The sequence below is a fragment of the Pipistrellus kuhlii genome, unplaced genomic scaffold (genome assembly GCF_014108245.1).
Source record: "Pipistrellus kuhlii isolate mPipKuh1 unplaced genomic scaffold, mPipKuh1.p scaffold_m20_p_5, whole genome shotgun sequence".
Taxonomy (NCBI): domain Eukaryota; kingdom Metazoa; phylum Chordata; class Mammalia; order Chiroptera; family Vespertilionidae; genus Pipistrellus; species Pipistrellus kuhlii.
Genome location: NW_023425551.1, coordinates 36,526,506 through 36,545,084, shown reverse-complemented (window position 1 = coordinate 36,545,084; position 18,579 = coordinate 36,526,506). Strand labels below are relative to the sequence as shown.

General features: G+C 34.6%; 1 protein-coding gene across 14 annotated transcripts in view; it reads right to left on the bottom strand.

Annotated features, from left to right (window-relative positions):
- ASCC3 (activating signal cointegrator 1 complex subunit 3) overlaps nucleotides 1-18,579 on the bottom strand; it is a 217,716-nt gene that overhangs the window by 64,917 nt on the left and 134,220 nt on the right. For all 14 annotated transcript variants that reach the window (XM_045573232.1, XM_045573233.1, XM_036413368.2 and 11 more), the window contains 7 exons: nucleotides 17,242-17,327; nucleotides 16,610-16,776; nucleotides 16,355-16,500; nucleotides 16,129-16,249; nucleotides 13,483-13,625; nucleotides 1,015-1,152; nucleotides 810-930 (listed from right to left, as the gene is read on the bottom strand). In XM_045573232.1, coding sequence (XP_045429188.1) covers nucleotides 810-930; nucleotides 1,015-1,152; nucleotides 13,483-13,625; nucleotides 16,129-16,249; nucleotides 16,355-16,500; nucleotides 16,610-16,776; nucleotides 17,242-17,327 — 922 coding nt within the window. The remainder of the gene's footprint in view (nucleotides 1-809; nucleotides 931-1,014; nucleotides 1,153-13,482; nucleotides 13,626-16,128; nucleotides 16,250-16,354; nucleotides 16,501-16,609; nucleotides 16,777-17,241; nucleotides 17,328-18,579) is intronic.

The window sequence follows — 18,579 nt, the reverse complement described above, 5'->3', positions numbered from 1 at the left end:
TGCTATCTCTGATACCTACTATTGAGTTTCTAAATAATTAATCAAATCACTATGATAGAAAATTAAGTCCCCAAAAGTAAAAGTTTGCAAAAGTAAAAAAAAGTTTCCTTTATGCTTAAAAATGCTGTTTAAGAGTTATTACTATTTTAACAAGGAAAAATAACACATATTTGCAAAAATATCTTTAGCAAAGTCAATTGATTATTTCTCCCATGAATAATGGGTCTATTTAAACCTCACCTTTCATCCACCCATGGTATAAAATATATTTTTTATACTCCCTGAATTTGAAGTAAAAATACAAATAGAAATCTCTGAAGTAAAAGTAATATAGCTTTTACATATATTCACTGAGTATAAATACACAGTGAGTATATTTCTCTCTTCAGAAACTACTGAAAATGATTTTATCAAGTTTTAAAATATGTTAATTTTCATGCAACAAGTGCTTTTGTTCTAGAAGTTTCAGTAAAGTATCATTTCTAGTGAAATAATTTTAAAAGTAAACATTGTAATATTTAATCATAATTTATTCATCAGTAATAGCTACTAATCAGTACTTTATTTATGAATTTTAAACCATTAGTTATGATTTGGATGTTTCTAAACAAATTGGATAAATGTAAGACTGGGTAAGTGAAAGTAAATAAAACAGTTCAATACTTTAATGTTTGCACTGGAAACAAAAATTTACAATTTCTTCATTATATGTTTAAATGTGACCGATTCTCTAAAATTTAATTCACATAAATTCAAATAAAGCACACATAGAAGCTTAATGTATCTACAAATTAAAAAAAAAAAATTACCTGTAATGGGAAAATCCACATAACGTCTTGTTTTTCCATCATAGTATTCTGTCCCTTTAATAATTACTAAATGAGCTGGAAAGTTTACGCCCCAGGCTAATGTACTTGTGGCAATAAGAACCTACGAAAGTAAAAGATAATACATGTAACTAAAACCTAACTTTTAAATTACATTTTAATATCTGGTCATGGAAGAAAACAATACCTGAACTTTACAGTTTACAAAGAGTTCTTCTACCGTCTTCCGGTCCCTTTCATGTAGTCCAGCGTGATGCATTCCTATTCCGAAAGCAAGTGTAAGCTTCAGGTTGGAATCTCTTAGCGTTCCAATGATGTCCTCCATCTGCAAATGCAAACAATTATGTAGTTTTAAAATGTTTATAGTAAGACTGTTTTTGATTTATTTATTTTTTTTTGTTATGAGCATAAAAATATATGCCCCATCTGTACTTAAGATTAAAGTTAGACTAACTGAAGAGAATATTTTTATGAATATTCTAACTGAAGTTTAAATGTATCCCATCCCTTTCCTTTTCACTGAGGGAAAAGACCCACACCTATGGATAAGTGGACTATCCCCTTAACTATTAAAGGGATGTAAGGGATGCAGTATTTTTTTTTATTTTATTGAATTTTTACAGGGAGGAAGGGAGAGGGATAGAGAGCTACGAACATCGATGAGAGAGAAACATCTACCATCTGCCTCTTGCATGCCCCCTACTGGGGATGTGCCCGCAACCAAGGTACATGCCCTTGACCAGAATCGAACCTGGGACCTTTCAGTCCGCAGGCCGATGCTCTATCCACTGAGCCAAACCGGTTTTGGCAAGGGATGCAGTATTGCCTAAAATGTTTCGATGTTTCTTGCTATAGAAAAGACTTCTATTTTTGGCTTAGTGCTAAAAATTTAGAAAAGGTTAACAAAAATATAATTTAAAAATCAGTCATAACTCTACTGCACAGAAAGGAATTGTTCAAATTTAGGTTTCCTCATGGTCTTCGTGGCCCAGGGCAAGCCAGATAACTTGAGCCTCAGTTTAATAAGTTACAAACCCAACTGGTGTTATTTTTGTTTATTCCTCATTTCTTTGATCAATAGTCCAGTTAAGTATTTTTCATATTTCCCAGCTGTTTTTCTTTGTAAATTACCTTTCATTATTTTTAGGTGGAAATGATAGCTCTTTTTCTTATTGGCCTGTGACAGGTCTTTATGGATAAAGGGTATTAGCTCGTTGTCCATCATATGCTATAATGCTTTCATCCAGTTTTTTGTCCTTCACTTAATTTAATTTTTTTTTTTTTTACTTTATGGTTTTTAAAATTTTAAATTGATCCCATATGTTTCATTGCCTCATCTTGAGATCAAATACATATCCATCTACTAGTTAAACTTGTTATAGTTTTATTTTTAACACTTAAATAATTAACTTATAATTTATATGTAATAGGAACTATGGTATAAATCTGAGTTTATTTTTCCTAAATAAATGATTAATTATTCTAGCAATTCTGGTGAAATAATTCCTTAGTTCACTTATTTTATATCCTAACTTACTATATTCTGTATTTTTATATATTCCAGTTTTTTAAATTTTAAAACAGATTTAATATCCAGCTTCAGTTTCACTGAACTTTCATGTCTAAAGGGTTTCTGAAAATCGTATTTCATAAATACTCTCCAAATATTCTATCACTTTCCACTCTACATGTGAAATATTCATGCAACACAGATTTTATGGTAGCATGCAGTACATCTATTTTCTTACAAAACTGTCTCCCTGCAAAGAACCGAACAGAAAGCCCAATCTCTCCATGTAATGATAGACCTCTACTGGTCCTTGAGCAGAGGATGACACAGGTGAAGCATGGGGAAGTTCGTTCTGGGCAACTCCACAAGGGGAGTAATGCAAGGGCCCACTAGCTTGAGGATGCAGGAGCATTCTTTTAAAAAGACACATTTTTGTTATGTCTGTAGCTTCACTACCACAGTCCGAGAATGACCAATTGTGGAATGGGAACTTGGAAATAGGTACATGCATAACTATTACATGCCTGAAGACTCACAAATATTAAAAACTGACATTGTCTTCATACTTCATTTTACTATTAACCACTTCTAATAGACACAAGTATACTTGTAATACACTCCTGGCTGTGCATAAACCAGTAAGCAGCTCACAAAATCTCCATCTCAAGCATGCTGCTGCTGCAGTTTGTAAAAATGCACAAGACAAGCAAATCCGTATTGTGAAGAATTCCAACTGTTTTCATTCTTAGGCATTTTTTTTTTCCAATGGTCAAAAATTTTCCTTTTTTTTCTTCTTTTTTTTTTTTAGGTGGGAACAAGTTGTTTTATTCCAAAAAACAGGAAGATGAAGTTTGCCTTTATAATAATTATTAATGTAAAAAAAAAAAAAGCACTGCATAAACAAGGTCATATTTTAATGACACACATCAGTCACATTTACCAACTTCTCCTGAACAGAACGCAATGTATAAACAGTGCATTTTGTTTCATGGTCACAGTAAGGTCACCTGATATTTCTGCATTAGTTACCTTGTAAATTGTTAAGCAAGAATATAGAAATGTATTAACATAAATCACTTTCCCTTTAAAATTAGTACAGGATAAGTAAGCTGAATACAAATGCATGCTATAAAGAAAGGTGCTTGTCTTGTCTCATAAATTATATGCTAGCCATTCTCAAGTGACAGCTTATTATCCATTTTTTGTTCTATAGTTCACTGCATAAAATACCTTCAATTTATACTATCACGAGTTAATTCACTGATATTCTTGCTCTGACAATTAGTTTCTGGGATTTGCCCCGTTCCTCCCCCGCAGTTTCATAACTAAAACAGTAGTGTATTTTTTTTTAGCTTGTATAATTTATTATTCCATGGCAATGCCAAGCACATCCAAAAAGTAAGGTATCATTTACCATAGGAAAGCTAAAGAATCCTATGACAGGAGGTTTGGTGGGGCATTAATATCCTGTCCTTTCACATGAGGGAAGGCTCGCTATTTCTCATTCCCCTGCCCCCACGTTCTCATAAATCAATGCCTTAAAAAGAACTGTTTGCCTATCTGAACTGGCAAAGGCCTAAAATCCTCATGAGGACAATCACAAAAAACAACTTCATTTATTACATGGTTACTGTGGATGAATTCTGAGTTATTTGAACAACATAAAAAAGCAAAATGTATAAAAATGTTATTCAATAATTAAACTTAAAATACTACTAGGACAGCCTGTTTAAATTTTGAAAATGTAAAATTTTGATAACATTTAAATTTCATCTTGATCAAAATATAAGCAAAATTTTTCAGAAACTTAGAACAATGAAAGCTTAAAACATGATACTAGATATTATTTGTTGAGTTCTTATTACATATCAAGCATTGAGCTTATTACTTGACAAAATTATCACATTTAATCCTTTATATAAAGTAACATATCACCCAATTCATTTATACACCCCATATATTGTATTACAAATTAAGAGACTCAGTGATTTTGAATTTTAAATCCTGGTTCTTGAGAAAATAAAATCTCAATTACCATTTTCTTAATTTTTCCAAGCATAGGTAGTACCATTCTAGATGGTTAGGAGAAAAGTTCATTGATTACCTACAATGGATGCCTTAGGAAGTTAAGGATTATTCTTGTTAAGAAAGACTACTACAGCATTAAGAAAAATTTTTTTTCATGATAATTAAACTCACTGATATAGGAGGTTGTAATTCCATAGTTTACTTCTGTTCAATTAACATTTGTTGTAATGTATAAGTATCTTTCCAATAAATGGTCTTAAAAATGTCTGACTATGTTAGCTGAAACAAAAAAACTTATTCAATATTATAAATAAAAGAAAAACAGATCTATATTCCTTTAAGTAGTTGTCTTTGCTTAGGGTAGTGGGGGAGGAGGCACATATGTAAACTGTTGAACCAATTACTTTAACTTAATAGAATTTTTTTATATTTTAAATTTATTATACTCAAAAAGCTTTTGTAGAAAGATAGGATTCCATTTAACTAGATACATTACTCTGTGCCTGAAATACATTCCAGTCAGAATATAATTCAGTGAGTTGATGACAATGCTGGCTCCAAAAGAAAGGAGGAGACCAGATTGGACAAGAATGAGCTAACAGACTGTGCAGCCCAATTCTGTCCCTTTGAGTGTGATATATTGTTTCAAGATGCTAAAAACCCATACTTTCTCAAAGCATATTGTTGTGCTGGTTTTCCCATTTTCACAGAATCCTCATTATCAGAACTCTGTACTCTTTTTCAAAGCACATCAGACTCAGGCCAGATGCCACCAAATAACTCTTATCAATTATCTAAAATGCTCAATAAAAGATACACCATACAAAATAATAAAAGTCATTAATACTTTCATTAAAATAATTAAGTATATCACATCTGGTACAGATGTTAAATGAAATTAAAACATTTCCTTATAATTACTGAGTGTTAACTTCTTAAAATACATTTCTATAGGATAGACTGAAGGGGAAAAACAAAAACTAAAATTTTCTATTTATCTATTAACAGGAATAATAAATTTTTTTAAATTAATTAAAGATAATAAGTTCCCAAACTTTACTAGTACTCCTCAGAACATATTCTCTTGCTGCCCTTAGGAAGTCCAAACAACCACATCTCAAATAATTCATCATACTGTTAACATATTGATATATATTTTTATGTAATGACATATACAATTATATATAAATTAAATATATTTTCAATGTGTGCTTTTTAGCTTGGCCTAATTCTTAAACACAGTAATAACAAAACTGGGCTATAGATATTAATTTTTTTTCTTTATTAATTATTCTAATTTAATTCACTATGTTTCTGGTATGAAATCCCAGTGTGTGTGTGTGCTTCATATTTACTTATTTATTCATTCATTTATTTATTTATTTTACATATTTTTATTGATTTCAGAGAGGAAGGGAGAGGGAGAGATAGAATGAAAGCGAATCATCATTGGCTGCCCCTCACAGGGAGCCCCATGTGCCCTGACCAGAAATCAAATTGTGACCTCCTGGCTCATAGGTAGACACTCAACCACTGAGCACACCAGCCAGGAGTGCTTCATATTTATTTCCGAGTCTGCTTATTTTCATTTCTAAGAGATTCAGATTCCAAAACATGGTTGGAGAGCATTTCCATATATTGAAAAGACTTTAAAATGCAGAGAAACCCGATGAAAAGAACTTAATAGAATTAATTTTCTAAAGTAGCATTATTTTAAGTGAACAAATACTATATTAATTAAGGATCATAAGCCAAAGATTATAAAAATATGACCAAATTTTACCAGAACTTTTAGTGACAAGAACCTGTATATAAGGTAGTATTCAATGTGATAACAGTTAACATTTATTGAACATTTAATTCTGTATTGGACTATTTTAAGTACATTAAATGTATTCATGCATTTAATCCTCACAACAATCTTGTGAGAATAGGATTGTTATTGTTATTATTCTTTTATAAATGAAAGGATGAGGTTCAGAGTTTACTAGGAAACACCCCACCAAGGTCATATAGGTGGCAATGGGCATTCAGTATGAAATGTAGGAAGCCTGACTCAGGTCTAAGCTCTCAATGCCACACTCTAATCAGCACATGAATGAGGGATATTAAAAACAACAACAACTACTATTGTACTAAAAGTAATGACATCATTCATTTGACTTAAGGCTGAACCTCACTTTGCAAAATACAGGTAAGATTAGAAGTAATGAGTAATATTCTAGACTCACAAGCTGGGGAACTCTATGCAGATTATCTGCAAATTTTCAATTCTTTATTATTTGAGTACTAGAGACCTGGTGCATGGTGGGTCCCTCAGCCTGGCCTTCCCCTTCTCACAGTCTGGGAGCCTTCAGGGGCAGGATGCAACCTGGCGATCAGGGTAAGATGACACCCCATCACACTTTTGCTGCTGCCACTGCTGGCAGCGCAAGCCTTGGCTGGCCCTGGTTACCTGAGCCTCGGGCGGCCATGGGCAGCTGGGGCCACCTGAGGCTTGCCTGCATTTCGGGCCAGTCCTGGACAGCCACCGTTCGCAGTTTGCCTGTGCCTCGGGTGTTGGCTAGGCAGCTCCATTTGAGGCCTGCCTGTGCCTTGGGCAGGCCCTGGACAGCTGGGGGGCTGAGGTGACTGGGGGACTCTGGAAGCAGGTGCAAGGAGCAGCTGCATGCCTGCCACCCTGGTGGGGCTGAGGGAACTGAGCACCGCTATTTTGTGGCTGAGGGCACCCCAATCTTTGAGGGCTGGGTAGTCAATTAGCATATTCCCTCCTTATTGGCAGTGGGCACTGCCATCTTTGTGATGGCATGAGGGTCAATTAACACATTCCCTCTTTATTAGATAGGATATCCACCCCTATGTGTCAAAATGAAGAATATCTAAAATTATCTTCTTTTGTAAATTAAAATATCACCTCTCAGGATTGAGAATGGTACAGCTCATGTTGGTTCCTTGTTTTTGATATTTCAGTTACTGACTTTATCTTTACTGCATTTCCATCCCTGTCAAATCACACACACCCTCACTTTGAGTTTTCCATTTTCTCTAGTTAATATGTTGTTTATAATTCCATTTAGCAGACTAAAGGAACACAGGCTCTGAGTCAGACACCCTAGTTTTTCATTCCCAAGCTCCACTTACTTGCTTGTACTAATTTGCAAATCACTTAATTCTTTTAAGTTTCAGTTTCTGCAATTGCCAAATGGGATAAAAACATCAACCCTCCAGAATTCATGATTAAATGAGATAATGTAAGCCTTTAATGAGCTATAAAGCACTCTCAACACGTCAACTATCACTAAGCATAAGAGTTTGGCCTCTTTAAGAGGACATGCACAATAGCAACAAAGGCAAAATAAAAATGAATGGCTTCCTATCTTGTAGCTTCTCTTACTTACACAAATATTCCATAAGGCTCAACTGAGTTCAAAGGCAGTACATCTGTAGATAACATGTATTCTGACACTTAATATCCTTAGCCTAATAGTTTCTTTTTTGGTCACTTAAGAGATCAGAGACCTGATCAAAATAGCAATTGGGATGAGGCTTTTGTATCATGAGCCAAATCTATTTTAGTTTGATTCAAACAAACAAACAAACAAAACCCAGATCCTTCGAGTGAAAAATGTGATAGTCCTGTATTAAACTCTAATTACTGATTTTCAACAATTTCAACGTCCATCTTCAAAGCCTGGTTCTTACCTATAGAAAAAGGTCAATAGGCATATGGTGAATAAAAAGTCAAATGAATCAAAGAAAATGATAATAAAACGTCACTAGCAGAAACTCCACCACATCTTGTGATGATTTTGAGTAAAGCTAGACTATGATCATTTGTAAGTCTAGGAAAGCTATACTTGTATTGAGATTGGATGAGTTATGTTTAGTTCTTAACATTTAAAAATTCCTTCACCATCAGGCATGTGAAAAATACCAATCTTACTTTTCATGAGAGTGCTCCTATGCACACCTATGCTACTGTTTTTTATAAATTCACTTTGAAGCATTGAGTAAAAAATTATTAATTAGCATATTTCTTTAATAATGTTTAGAGTACAGTAGTCTTCCTTATCTGTAGGGGACATGTTCTAAAACTCCCCGGTGGATGCCTGAAACTCAGAATAATACTGTGCTCTATATTACTAACAGCATGAAGTGTGGGATACATACAGAGTTGAGGGGGATAATGTAAGCAATACTAAGGTCTCATATCTAGACATGGTTCAGCTCTCTCACCCTAGACATGGCCTCTCATCCAAGGTCTGAGATGCAGTAGGGCAGCATTCTGAGCTTTCAATCACTACAGACATTTAAAAGAAAGGATTTTCCCTCTGCTCTTTCATCTGTTAGTGCAGGCTGTCAACTATCCAGATCCTAGCACTGTTCCCGCTTGCATGTGGGACCAGACCGCAGAATATCTGGTGGAAACCAACAGACCGTACTTGTTAGGTGCTAAATTTTAACATTAATTAAATTACACAGCAGAGATTCTAGAAGTTGTATGTCCTATTTGCTTTCATTTCCTTCCCCTCCCACCCATTTATTCCTCAACTCATCCCATGCTGACTTCTGTTCACAACATGTCACTGATTCCGCTTGCCAAGTTCCTCCAGCACATCCAAGTGCTAAATCCCAGGGGAGTTTCTCTGCTCTCACATCACTGCGCTCCATGAACATTTGATGCCGTCAAGCACTCCTTCCTTCACGAAACCACGGAACCCTCTCTTCCACGGTGTTTTAGGACACTCTTCTTCACTGGCATCGTTTGCTCAGCGTCCTTTGCCAGCTCCCCACTTTCTGCCTAAGCTCACAGTGAGGAGTCCCTCAAGGGCTGCCCTCAAGTTCTTCCCTGTGTCTCAGGGACTCATCCACTCACCTGAGTTTAAAGACTGCTTCAATCACCACACATTATTGTCTGTGTCTATGTTATATAGACACAGTGTGGTGACAGCCAGGAGGAAAGGGAAGGGGTAGGGGGGTAAAGAGGGAAATAAATAGGGAAGGCAAGAGATTTTGCTCTGGGTGCACAATGCAGTGTGCAGATGATGTTTTGTTTAGCTATACTAGTGTACTTGAAAGCTGTATGATTTTGTGAACAATGTCACTCCAATGAATAAAAAAATAAATATAAAAGTTGCTCTATTGTGATGGTTAAGTTCACATGTCCATCTCACACCCTCTGTGGGAGACAGACTCCTACATCTAATTGCCTTGAAATATCCATTTGAAAATCTTGGACATACAAATCAATGTGTCCAAAATATAACTTTTTAATAAAAACTAAAATCTGTCTCCTCCTTCCTTTCTAAACCATTCTCTCAGCCCTCCCAGTTTTAATAAATGGCACCATTATTTACTCAGATGTTCAGAGTTAATAACTGGAGAGCCATTCTTGTTTTCTTTTTCTCAACCTCCGCTCCTTATTTATCAGACAGTGCTACTGAATCCAGCCCAAAGCAGCTTTTCCTTCTCACTGTCACCACCCTGGTGGCCCTCAGGTTACCACCATCAATTCCATGCTTACATCCATTTCAACCCATTTTCCACTAAACAGCAAAAGTGATCTTAAAATACATATGTTAGAATATGCAATTTGTTTAACCTACAGCCTTTTCAATGCCCAGGAACACCCCATTCTTGAGTATCTACTTCCTTCAGTTCTCCTGACCTTGTCAGAGAGGCTTCTCCACTTATATTCATGTACAATATTCTACTACCACTCTCACACTCCCTATTCCTTTGAATCTACTTATTTTTTTCTACATGAATCTTTTACATAGGTATGGAGGGAATGATGTGTGAATGGGTTTGGGTAGGTAAAGGAATGTGACAAATCTTTGCTGTTCACAAATACCTTGTATCTGAGCATCTCTTTCTACAAGAGAGGTCAGAGAGAGAAAGACAGTCTCTATTGTTGCTGCAAGCTATAGAATGAAGTTCAGGCATTCAGATGTTTCTGTCTTGAACTCGATGCTTGAGAGCTTGATGGAAACACTCCCCAACAGTTTGAGGTTAATGGTGGAAGTGGTGGCTGTCAAATTGGGAATACAAGGGTCATGGGAGCATTTGCCCATGAACTTTAAAATCATGATAAGAACTGATTCCAAAAATGATGCAATTACTTCAAAATGGGAAATATGAAAGGGATAACTTTTGAGGCTTCCTCATATTTCACATCAATGATACATTTGAAGGGGTCCTTCCTAATACTTTTTACTTTGAAACTTTACTGGATAGATGAATAATTGAAACTTTACTAGATAGATACATGGGTAATTCATCTTGCCTTTGGTAGGAAATAAATTAAAATACATATATTCCTCCTTAGTTATTTTTTCTGTCCATCTTCTTCAGATTTACCTTAGCTTTCTTTTCTTCCCATTCCTTCCACCTCCATGTGACTTAACACCATTCAACTGCAGAATAATTTTTATGCTGCCCTATTCCATAGGCACCCTGCTCCACAGCTGCAGGATCACTGCTCCCGAGTTTTTACCCTGCCTCCTTTGAATGCTCACATTGTTAATACTGGAGTCCTACCCCAAGTACCTCTGTCCTGCTACAAAACACCCATCTGAGACCATACAAGTAGTGGCAACAGGAAGTGCACTAAACTTGGAAAGTAACACAAAGGTTGAATTGTTAAAAAGCCCTCCTATTTTAAGTTTTTTAGGGTATTCAACAATAAAAAACCTGCTATATAGTAGGTTTTGGTACAGATTGAATTTACATAGTAATCAGCTGCAAATCCTCTGAAATTTTTATTTGAAAGGCGATTGCTTTTAGAACAGAAACAAAACAAAGCCCATTGTCTTTGTCTTGAGATGGGCTTGGTGGAACATGATGACTGTTTCTAGCTGTCCAACTGTAGCAATGAAACTACAAAACAGCAGAAATCATGCAAGTAAATTCTATGATTTCTAGTTAGCTTCTATGAGACATTTTTGTGCTGACAAAAAATACAAAACAGAGAAGTGACCTTATACAATGGCTGTGCTGCCCATAGTTCCTTAGGCCTCAAACATTAAAATGAAAAAACATAGTACAGTTGCACTGTACCTGGGAAGAGCACATGAGGTTCACATCTGAAGCTAATGTGAGTCACACATGTGCTAAACGCACAGCCCTATATATACTTTTCAGCCAATATCCCAAATGTGTCCAATAGGTATGAACTTTGTACCTTGACATCAAAGAAAAATCTCTATTTGGAACACTTTTAGAAATGTAACAAGACGAAAAAAAATTAAGCTTAGCTCTATGCTGTACATAAACTAAACTGTCAATATTCCATATATCTATTTTTTTCAGCATTTGCTTCCTAAGTCAAGATACTGTTTAGACACAACAGGGTGATTACTGGGGCATGCTAATTAAATAACACAGGACAAGAAACCTTTTGACAAAATTATTTTGGCCTTAAATTATTATCTTGAAATATATTTGGTATACATATACAAGTAACATTAAGGAAGTAATGACGAAACTTGAAAGATAAAAGGATAGCTTTCACTCTATTTCAAGGAGTCACGTGATACCTATTACATGAAACTAATATTAAGGCTTGCTACTTATTAGTAAATAAAGTCATCTGTGATGCTATGCAAAAACATTTTGAAATATTAGTTAACCATCATTAGTTAACGTATTACTGTAATACATACAGTATCATCCGGTAGGTATACTAACCCTAAAGAATTCATGAGAAGTAAGAGAGAAAATGCAAACTGTTGAGACTGGATACTAAGGGCCTAGAACACTGTTTTACTGTTTTTCAGGCTGCATGAAATGAGAAAGGGGAGATAGGGAGGAAGAAGGAAGACAATGCAATTATTTTTATTAGTGATTTCATCTATTTTTTCATCGTAACTCCAACTAGGAAAATATATATATTTTTTTAAATGGAAAAGTATAAGGAAGGAAACTCACTAAATATAACTATATTGAAGAATAGTAGAAGGAACCATATTAACAGATTATATTTTATAAAATGAAAAAACTTCTGTTTGTAAAAACTAGTATGATAAAAAGACATCAATGAACTAGACTAGCAAAATTAACTAATAAAGCAGATGAAAGATTAATATGTATAAAGTAATAAATGTATATGGAAAAAATGATATCATATAAAGTTCTGCAACAGATAAAACCCAGAGGAATGAGAAGACAAAATAGAGAAAAAGTAGACAATTAGTAAACATATGTATGAAAAAAAAGTTCCAGTGCACAAAAACCAAGGTACATATTGGTTTTTGTGAAGAAATCAAGTAGGAAGAAACATTTTATCTATAGTATATCAATAAATTATAACAAGTGAGGATGTGGTAAAACTGTCAGATTCATACTTCATAAATAAATGTTGATAACATTAAATGGTACTGTCCTTTTAGAAAACAATTAGCAGAGTATATGAAGTCATAAAAGTATTGGTATTATTTTACCCATTAATTTTAAAGTTAGAATTCTATACCGAGGAAATAATTCTAAATAAAAAACCCTATAGCAATAAAGATGTGTAATTATTTAATTATAGGAGGAAAATACAATTGAGCAGGTACATAGTAAATATAATTATTTCGAATTATTTCCTTGGTATAGATTTGTTTACATAATTAACATAATTATGTAGATACAAAAATTATAATGCTTAAATTTTAATGATGGTTATTACTTTGTTAAAGGATAACAACAGCTTTTTAATTTTTATATACTTAGTGTTTCCTAAATTACTAAATTTTTAAAAATGGTCATGTTAGATATTTTATAAAAATTTAATTTTACAAAATTGATAACTTCCTTAAGGGCAGTAAACAAATATAATGAAAACTTAGTTAAATATTAAAATATACAGGTGATGATATTAAAGATAAAAACTATGAGAATAAATATAAGAAATTCAGTCTTTTTCCACTATTTATTATCTAATATATGAAAATATTAATTGTGTTAAGGTGGTATTACACATTTCTTCTTTCCTCTATTCTTAAAAAAAGTTCTGTAATGTTACACGAAACTTTTAGTTTAGATTAAGACTAAAGATAATGAAATGTTATTTCTATTACACTACAATACAAACTAATTTGACATTTATATGAAGTAGAAATAAAATGTACTTACCTCTCTTTCATCCATATTCAGCCACTGCTTCGGATCTTCTTCAGTAGCCAGAAAAGCTATCAATTCCAAAGCAGTAAGACGAGTTTGACGCCTTGATGAGACAAATATCAAGACAGGTTTGGCTGGAGAATGGCTTCTAATTGCTGTTTAAAAGTTGTGGAAAATAAAATAATAAGCCATTTACACAAAAATCTGAACTTATTAAATTATCAAAGGGATATAGGAAAGCTAATGTTATAAGTTAGTTCAGTGAATTCTTAAGTTAGTCACGAATCATAGCATTTCTGAGGCGCCAGGTGGACTGACACATGCTTTAGAAAGGACAGCAGAGGGAAGGCCGCTGCCCCTGAGGGAGCACACTGCCTGGGACAGGGAAGAGGAACTCTGGCTGGCTCCCAGTTCTGTTCTGAGCTGCTGAGAAAGGAGACACTAAAAAGCCGAGGCTCTCCAAGAATAGTTGCATACTGGATCTCAGGTTGTGTTTTCTGTTTCTGAGTTGGTTCTCTGCTTGCCTGAAAAATGATATTACAGAGTTAACTGGTCCTGGGATGTGGAGAGAGAGTCAAATCCTGCAGGGTGATCAACATTTTCTAAGAAAAGCCACAAAAAATTCCTTTTCGTTTTGCTCTGTTCACATTTGAGGGAAAATTAAGAGAATTTGTATAAATAAACTAGTAAGAGATAAGCCAGAAGAATATTTTCCTTAAAATGTGTAAGATTTCTAGTAGGAAGATAAGAGAATGCAGAAGAGAGCTGAAGAGAACACTAGGCCTGAGCCCATGTCTGCGTGATGGCCCATGGGGAGTTGACACACATAAGATGAGGTGATTAGTTTAAAAACCGAGTCTTAAGATTGGAGAAAAAAAAAACCACTTAAAGAGTCACATATATCATTTGAATTAATTGAAAATGAGGTTTCTTTGTTATAGACAGGCTCCAAAATACTGGTAAATTGGCACAAATAGAATTCATACTTGTATGTAACTAGCTCTCTTAAAATAGATATTTGAAATTTTAATATGATGAAAGACCAACCTACTTATAATTTCTTGTTTCAAATTTAAGCTGTAGAATTTCTTTTTATGGTCTAAGAAACAAGGTTTATAATGAAAGTGTTGACATGACCTTGACTATATTTATACTCTAATAGTAAGTATAAAACTATCATAAAATCATATTTCTAAACTCAAAGAAATTTAGTGATCTGCTACAGGCATAATTAAATAGCTTATAAGTATAGATGCTGTTCCTATACCATATCTAGAGAAGTATAAGTATTTAAGTTCTTTACTATTGACTAACACAATTCAGATTGCTTCATTTCTATCACTGTATACAATAAGCCACTTTTAAAAATAAATATAAGCAATCTCAACAATATATATTCTAAAAAATACTCATTTATTTCACTTCACAAGTTTATCAGAATATTACAGAATGTAAATGGCAATGCTTTGTTAAATCATATTAGATATACAATGTTTAAAATACACATGTTAGTACAATATTGGTATCATTTGAACACATAATCATGAATGAATGTCTCTTTAAACCTCACCATTTAATGGATTTTTGCTGCTGCAAGAACAGGTGTGCCTGAACAGCGCACGGCAGATTTATTGTTCATTAGTGATTTTGTACAATGCGTCTGTGGAGGTATAAATAATCTGAACTGCCAAGATTGGTCTCTAGTTCACAATCAATACTTTGCTTCTGTCATAAAGCTAATTACAGCAGCTAAAAAGTCACCTCACAACTGTCACCTCACAATCAACAGCCGTTCACATTAGAAAATTTATTTTGGAGGTTATTTTTAATTGATATAATAAATATTCCTTATGCAGCCTAAACAAAACATGTTTCTATAAAATAAAAGTGTTATTCTGAAATCTTTTCTGCTTGCCTAATTTTTTATAGAGGGGAAAACAACAACAACAAAAAAACCAACACAGAAACAGAAGCAAAAAAAGTACTGACATTCTAAGTTTTATGGTTCCTGGTAAAAATTAAGATTATATGGTTCTGTTTTTTACGGTGGCTTCTATTAATCATTTGCTCAAGCTACTTACATAAAAAAACACCTTAACAGATTTTTAGATTGATTTGATTATTATACTATTTAAAATTATATACATTTATTCTACTACGAATGTCTTATCATTTGTAAATCTAATATTCAACATATAATTCAACTTATATTTATACTATAGACCCAGTGCACAGATTCCTGCACCGGTGGGGTCTCTCAGCCTGGCCTGTGGGGATGGGGCCGAAACGAGCTCTCCAACATCTCCCGAGGGGTTCTGGATTATGAGAGGGCGGTTCTCGGGTGATGGACCCTGGATTCGGGCTCCCTCCTCTTTGGATCCGGGTGCATCACCTGAGAACTACAGCTGTCAAGTGACTGCAGCTTGGTAGCTTCTGGGTTAAGAGTCTGCCCTCTGGTGGTCAGTGCGTGTCATAACTACTGGCCAGCTGGACAGTCGGTCACTTAGGCTATTATATATATAAATTCCTGAATAGTTGAGATAGTTTTAGTTATCTGTAGAAGGTGGAGCAGTATCACCCTTTCAGAGAAACTCAAATTATTTAGAATAAAGGCTACCACACAATGGTTGCTATTCATTCTAAGAATCCAGAGCTTACCCTGAAATGTGGGCTTATTCATACTAGCCATACGGGGACAGTAATGTTGACCCGGGAAGCCTTGAATGTGAACTTCGAGTGGAACTGGGCGCACTGATGGTCGGAAGTTGAATAAGCCCATCTAGAGGAAAAATGAGAGAGAAACCATTTTCAGTTTTTATATTTACATTTATAATGTAGACTGCCTCCTAAATGAGGCCACCTGATTTTTCCATCTCCCATATACCTGACGAATATTGAGCCAGTCAGCAAGGTCTCTGGCATTAGCTAATGCAGTTGATAGTCCAACTACTCTAACAGGCTTTTCTGTATGTGATGAGATGAAATTCGTCCGAGAGACAATGACTTCTAGAACAGGGCCTCTTTCCTCCCCTAGGAAATGAGAACAATGCATGTTAATCACTTAACAAATCCTGATGCTAGCTGATGCAGGTAAGAGAGTCAAATTTTATAAAATGGCATCAGATACAGTGGTACCCACCAAGCAGATGGATCTCGTCTATGATGAGAATCGTGACTTGCTTTACATAGTTCCTATTTTGCCAGCTTCTGCTGACTCCATCCCATTTCTCCGGTGTGGTGACGATGAGGTCAGCTTTGGCAATGGACTTCATATCAGGAGTCACATCCCCCGTTAGTTCAATAACTCTGGAGAGCAATAAAAATTATCCCTTTAACTTTTTAAGTAACATGTGCCCATGGAAAAGCCAAAATACATCTTTCAAAGTAAAATTTTATAATGCTAAAAGCTATTTTATCTCCCTTTCATTTCTGAAATGTTCAATGAGCGAGTCTAAAGCAGGGGTGAACCTTTTCTCTGCCAAGGGCCATTTGGATAATGGTAACATCATTCACAGCCCATACAAAAGTATCAATTATATTAGCCTGCTACATTTGGTCAAACATTTAATGTACCCCTAAAGCCTTGGTAAGGTCAGATCAAAGGATTTCACGGGCCTTGTAAGCCAGCCTACCGGTGGAAGTTCTCCACCGCTGCTTTAAATAACAGACTGTGGAAATCACTGCAAAAACATCTTGTTTTTTGCAAGTCTTTTATTTGTTGATCTCTTTAGATTACTCACAGCATATCTTTTGAAAAAAATAAGAACTTACTTTTTACCAAGTTTTTCTTCAATTCTAACTTTCCAATCATCCATTCTTTCACGTACTAGGGCTTTCAGGGGTGCAATATATACTGCCTAAAGGAGAGGGATGGAGAGAAAAGACTCTCATGAAAATAGTGACAGTAATTTCAAATAAAGATAAACTCCATAAAGTTTATCAAATTATGACAATGTGGTTTTAAAATTTATCTTTTAGTATTGAAAAGGTTAAAATTTTAAATTAATGGGGAAAAAATTATTAACTCAATCTACATTTATCCAAAGTAAAACTTACTGGTAAATTCAATACATCATCATAAAAAAAAAAAAAAATACGGACAAATTTTTTTTTTAAATATATTTTATTGATTTTTCACAGAGAGGAAGGGAGAGAGATAGAGAGCTAGAAACGTCGATGAGAGAGAAACATCGACCAACTGCCTCCTGCACACCCCCTACCGGGGATGTGCCCGCAACCCAGGTACATGCCCTTGACCGGAACCAAACCTGGGACCCTTCAGTCTGCAGACCGACGCTCTACCACTGAGCCAAACCGGTTTCGGCCGGACAGAAAATTTTTAATATTTTCTAAGAAGCACCAAAGGTAATTTTCACAAAAAATATTTTACAGTAAAATTATCTTCTAATATAATGTCAAAAAAATTTTTATGAGACAATATATTACAGAGAGAAAATTAGGGTTTGGATGAAAATAAGTTTTTCTTGGAATTATAATCAAGTTATTGGAGTTGTAACTTTTTCATGAAAAAAAGTTACTTTTTTGAAATTTAGAAGAGAAATAATCCGCTTGTTTAAATTTTAATGTAGGGCCGAAGCCGGTTTGGCTCAGTGGAAGAGCGTTGGTCTGCGGACTGAAAGGTCCCAGGTTTGATTCCGGTCAAGGGCATGTACATTGGTTGTGGGCACATCCCCAGTAGGGGGTGTGCAAGAGGCAGCTGGCCAATGTTTCTCTCTCATCGACGTTTCTAGCTCTCTATCTCTCTCCCTTCCTCTCTGTAAAAAATCAATAAAATGTATTTTAAAAAAATTTTTAATGTAGATTTTTATGAAAGATGTCAGTTATGTGTATAGTTTAGGTGTTATCCCTTTTATTTTTATTTTTTTAAAAAACAAACTGTCCTAATAATCCAAATTTACATACAGATTATTCACTGAAAAATGTTTTTCTTTCTAAAATGTTTCACATTTAGAGTAGAACTCTAATGGTGTATGAATGGATCAATAATCACTGAGCAGTAGGAAAACTAATCAGGGAAGAAAAGCCACCAATTAGAAGTCACCAAACAAGAAAGTCAAAACATTTCTGAAATAATAAAATCAGAATAAT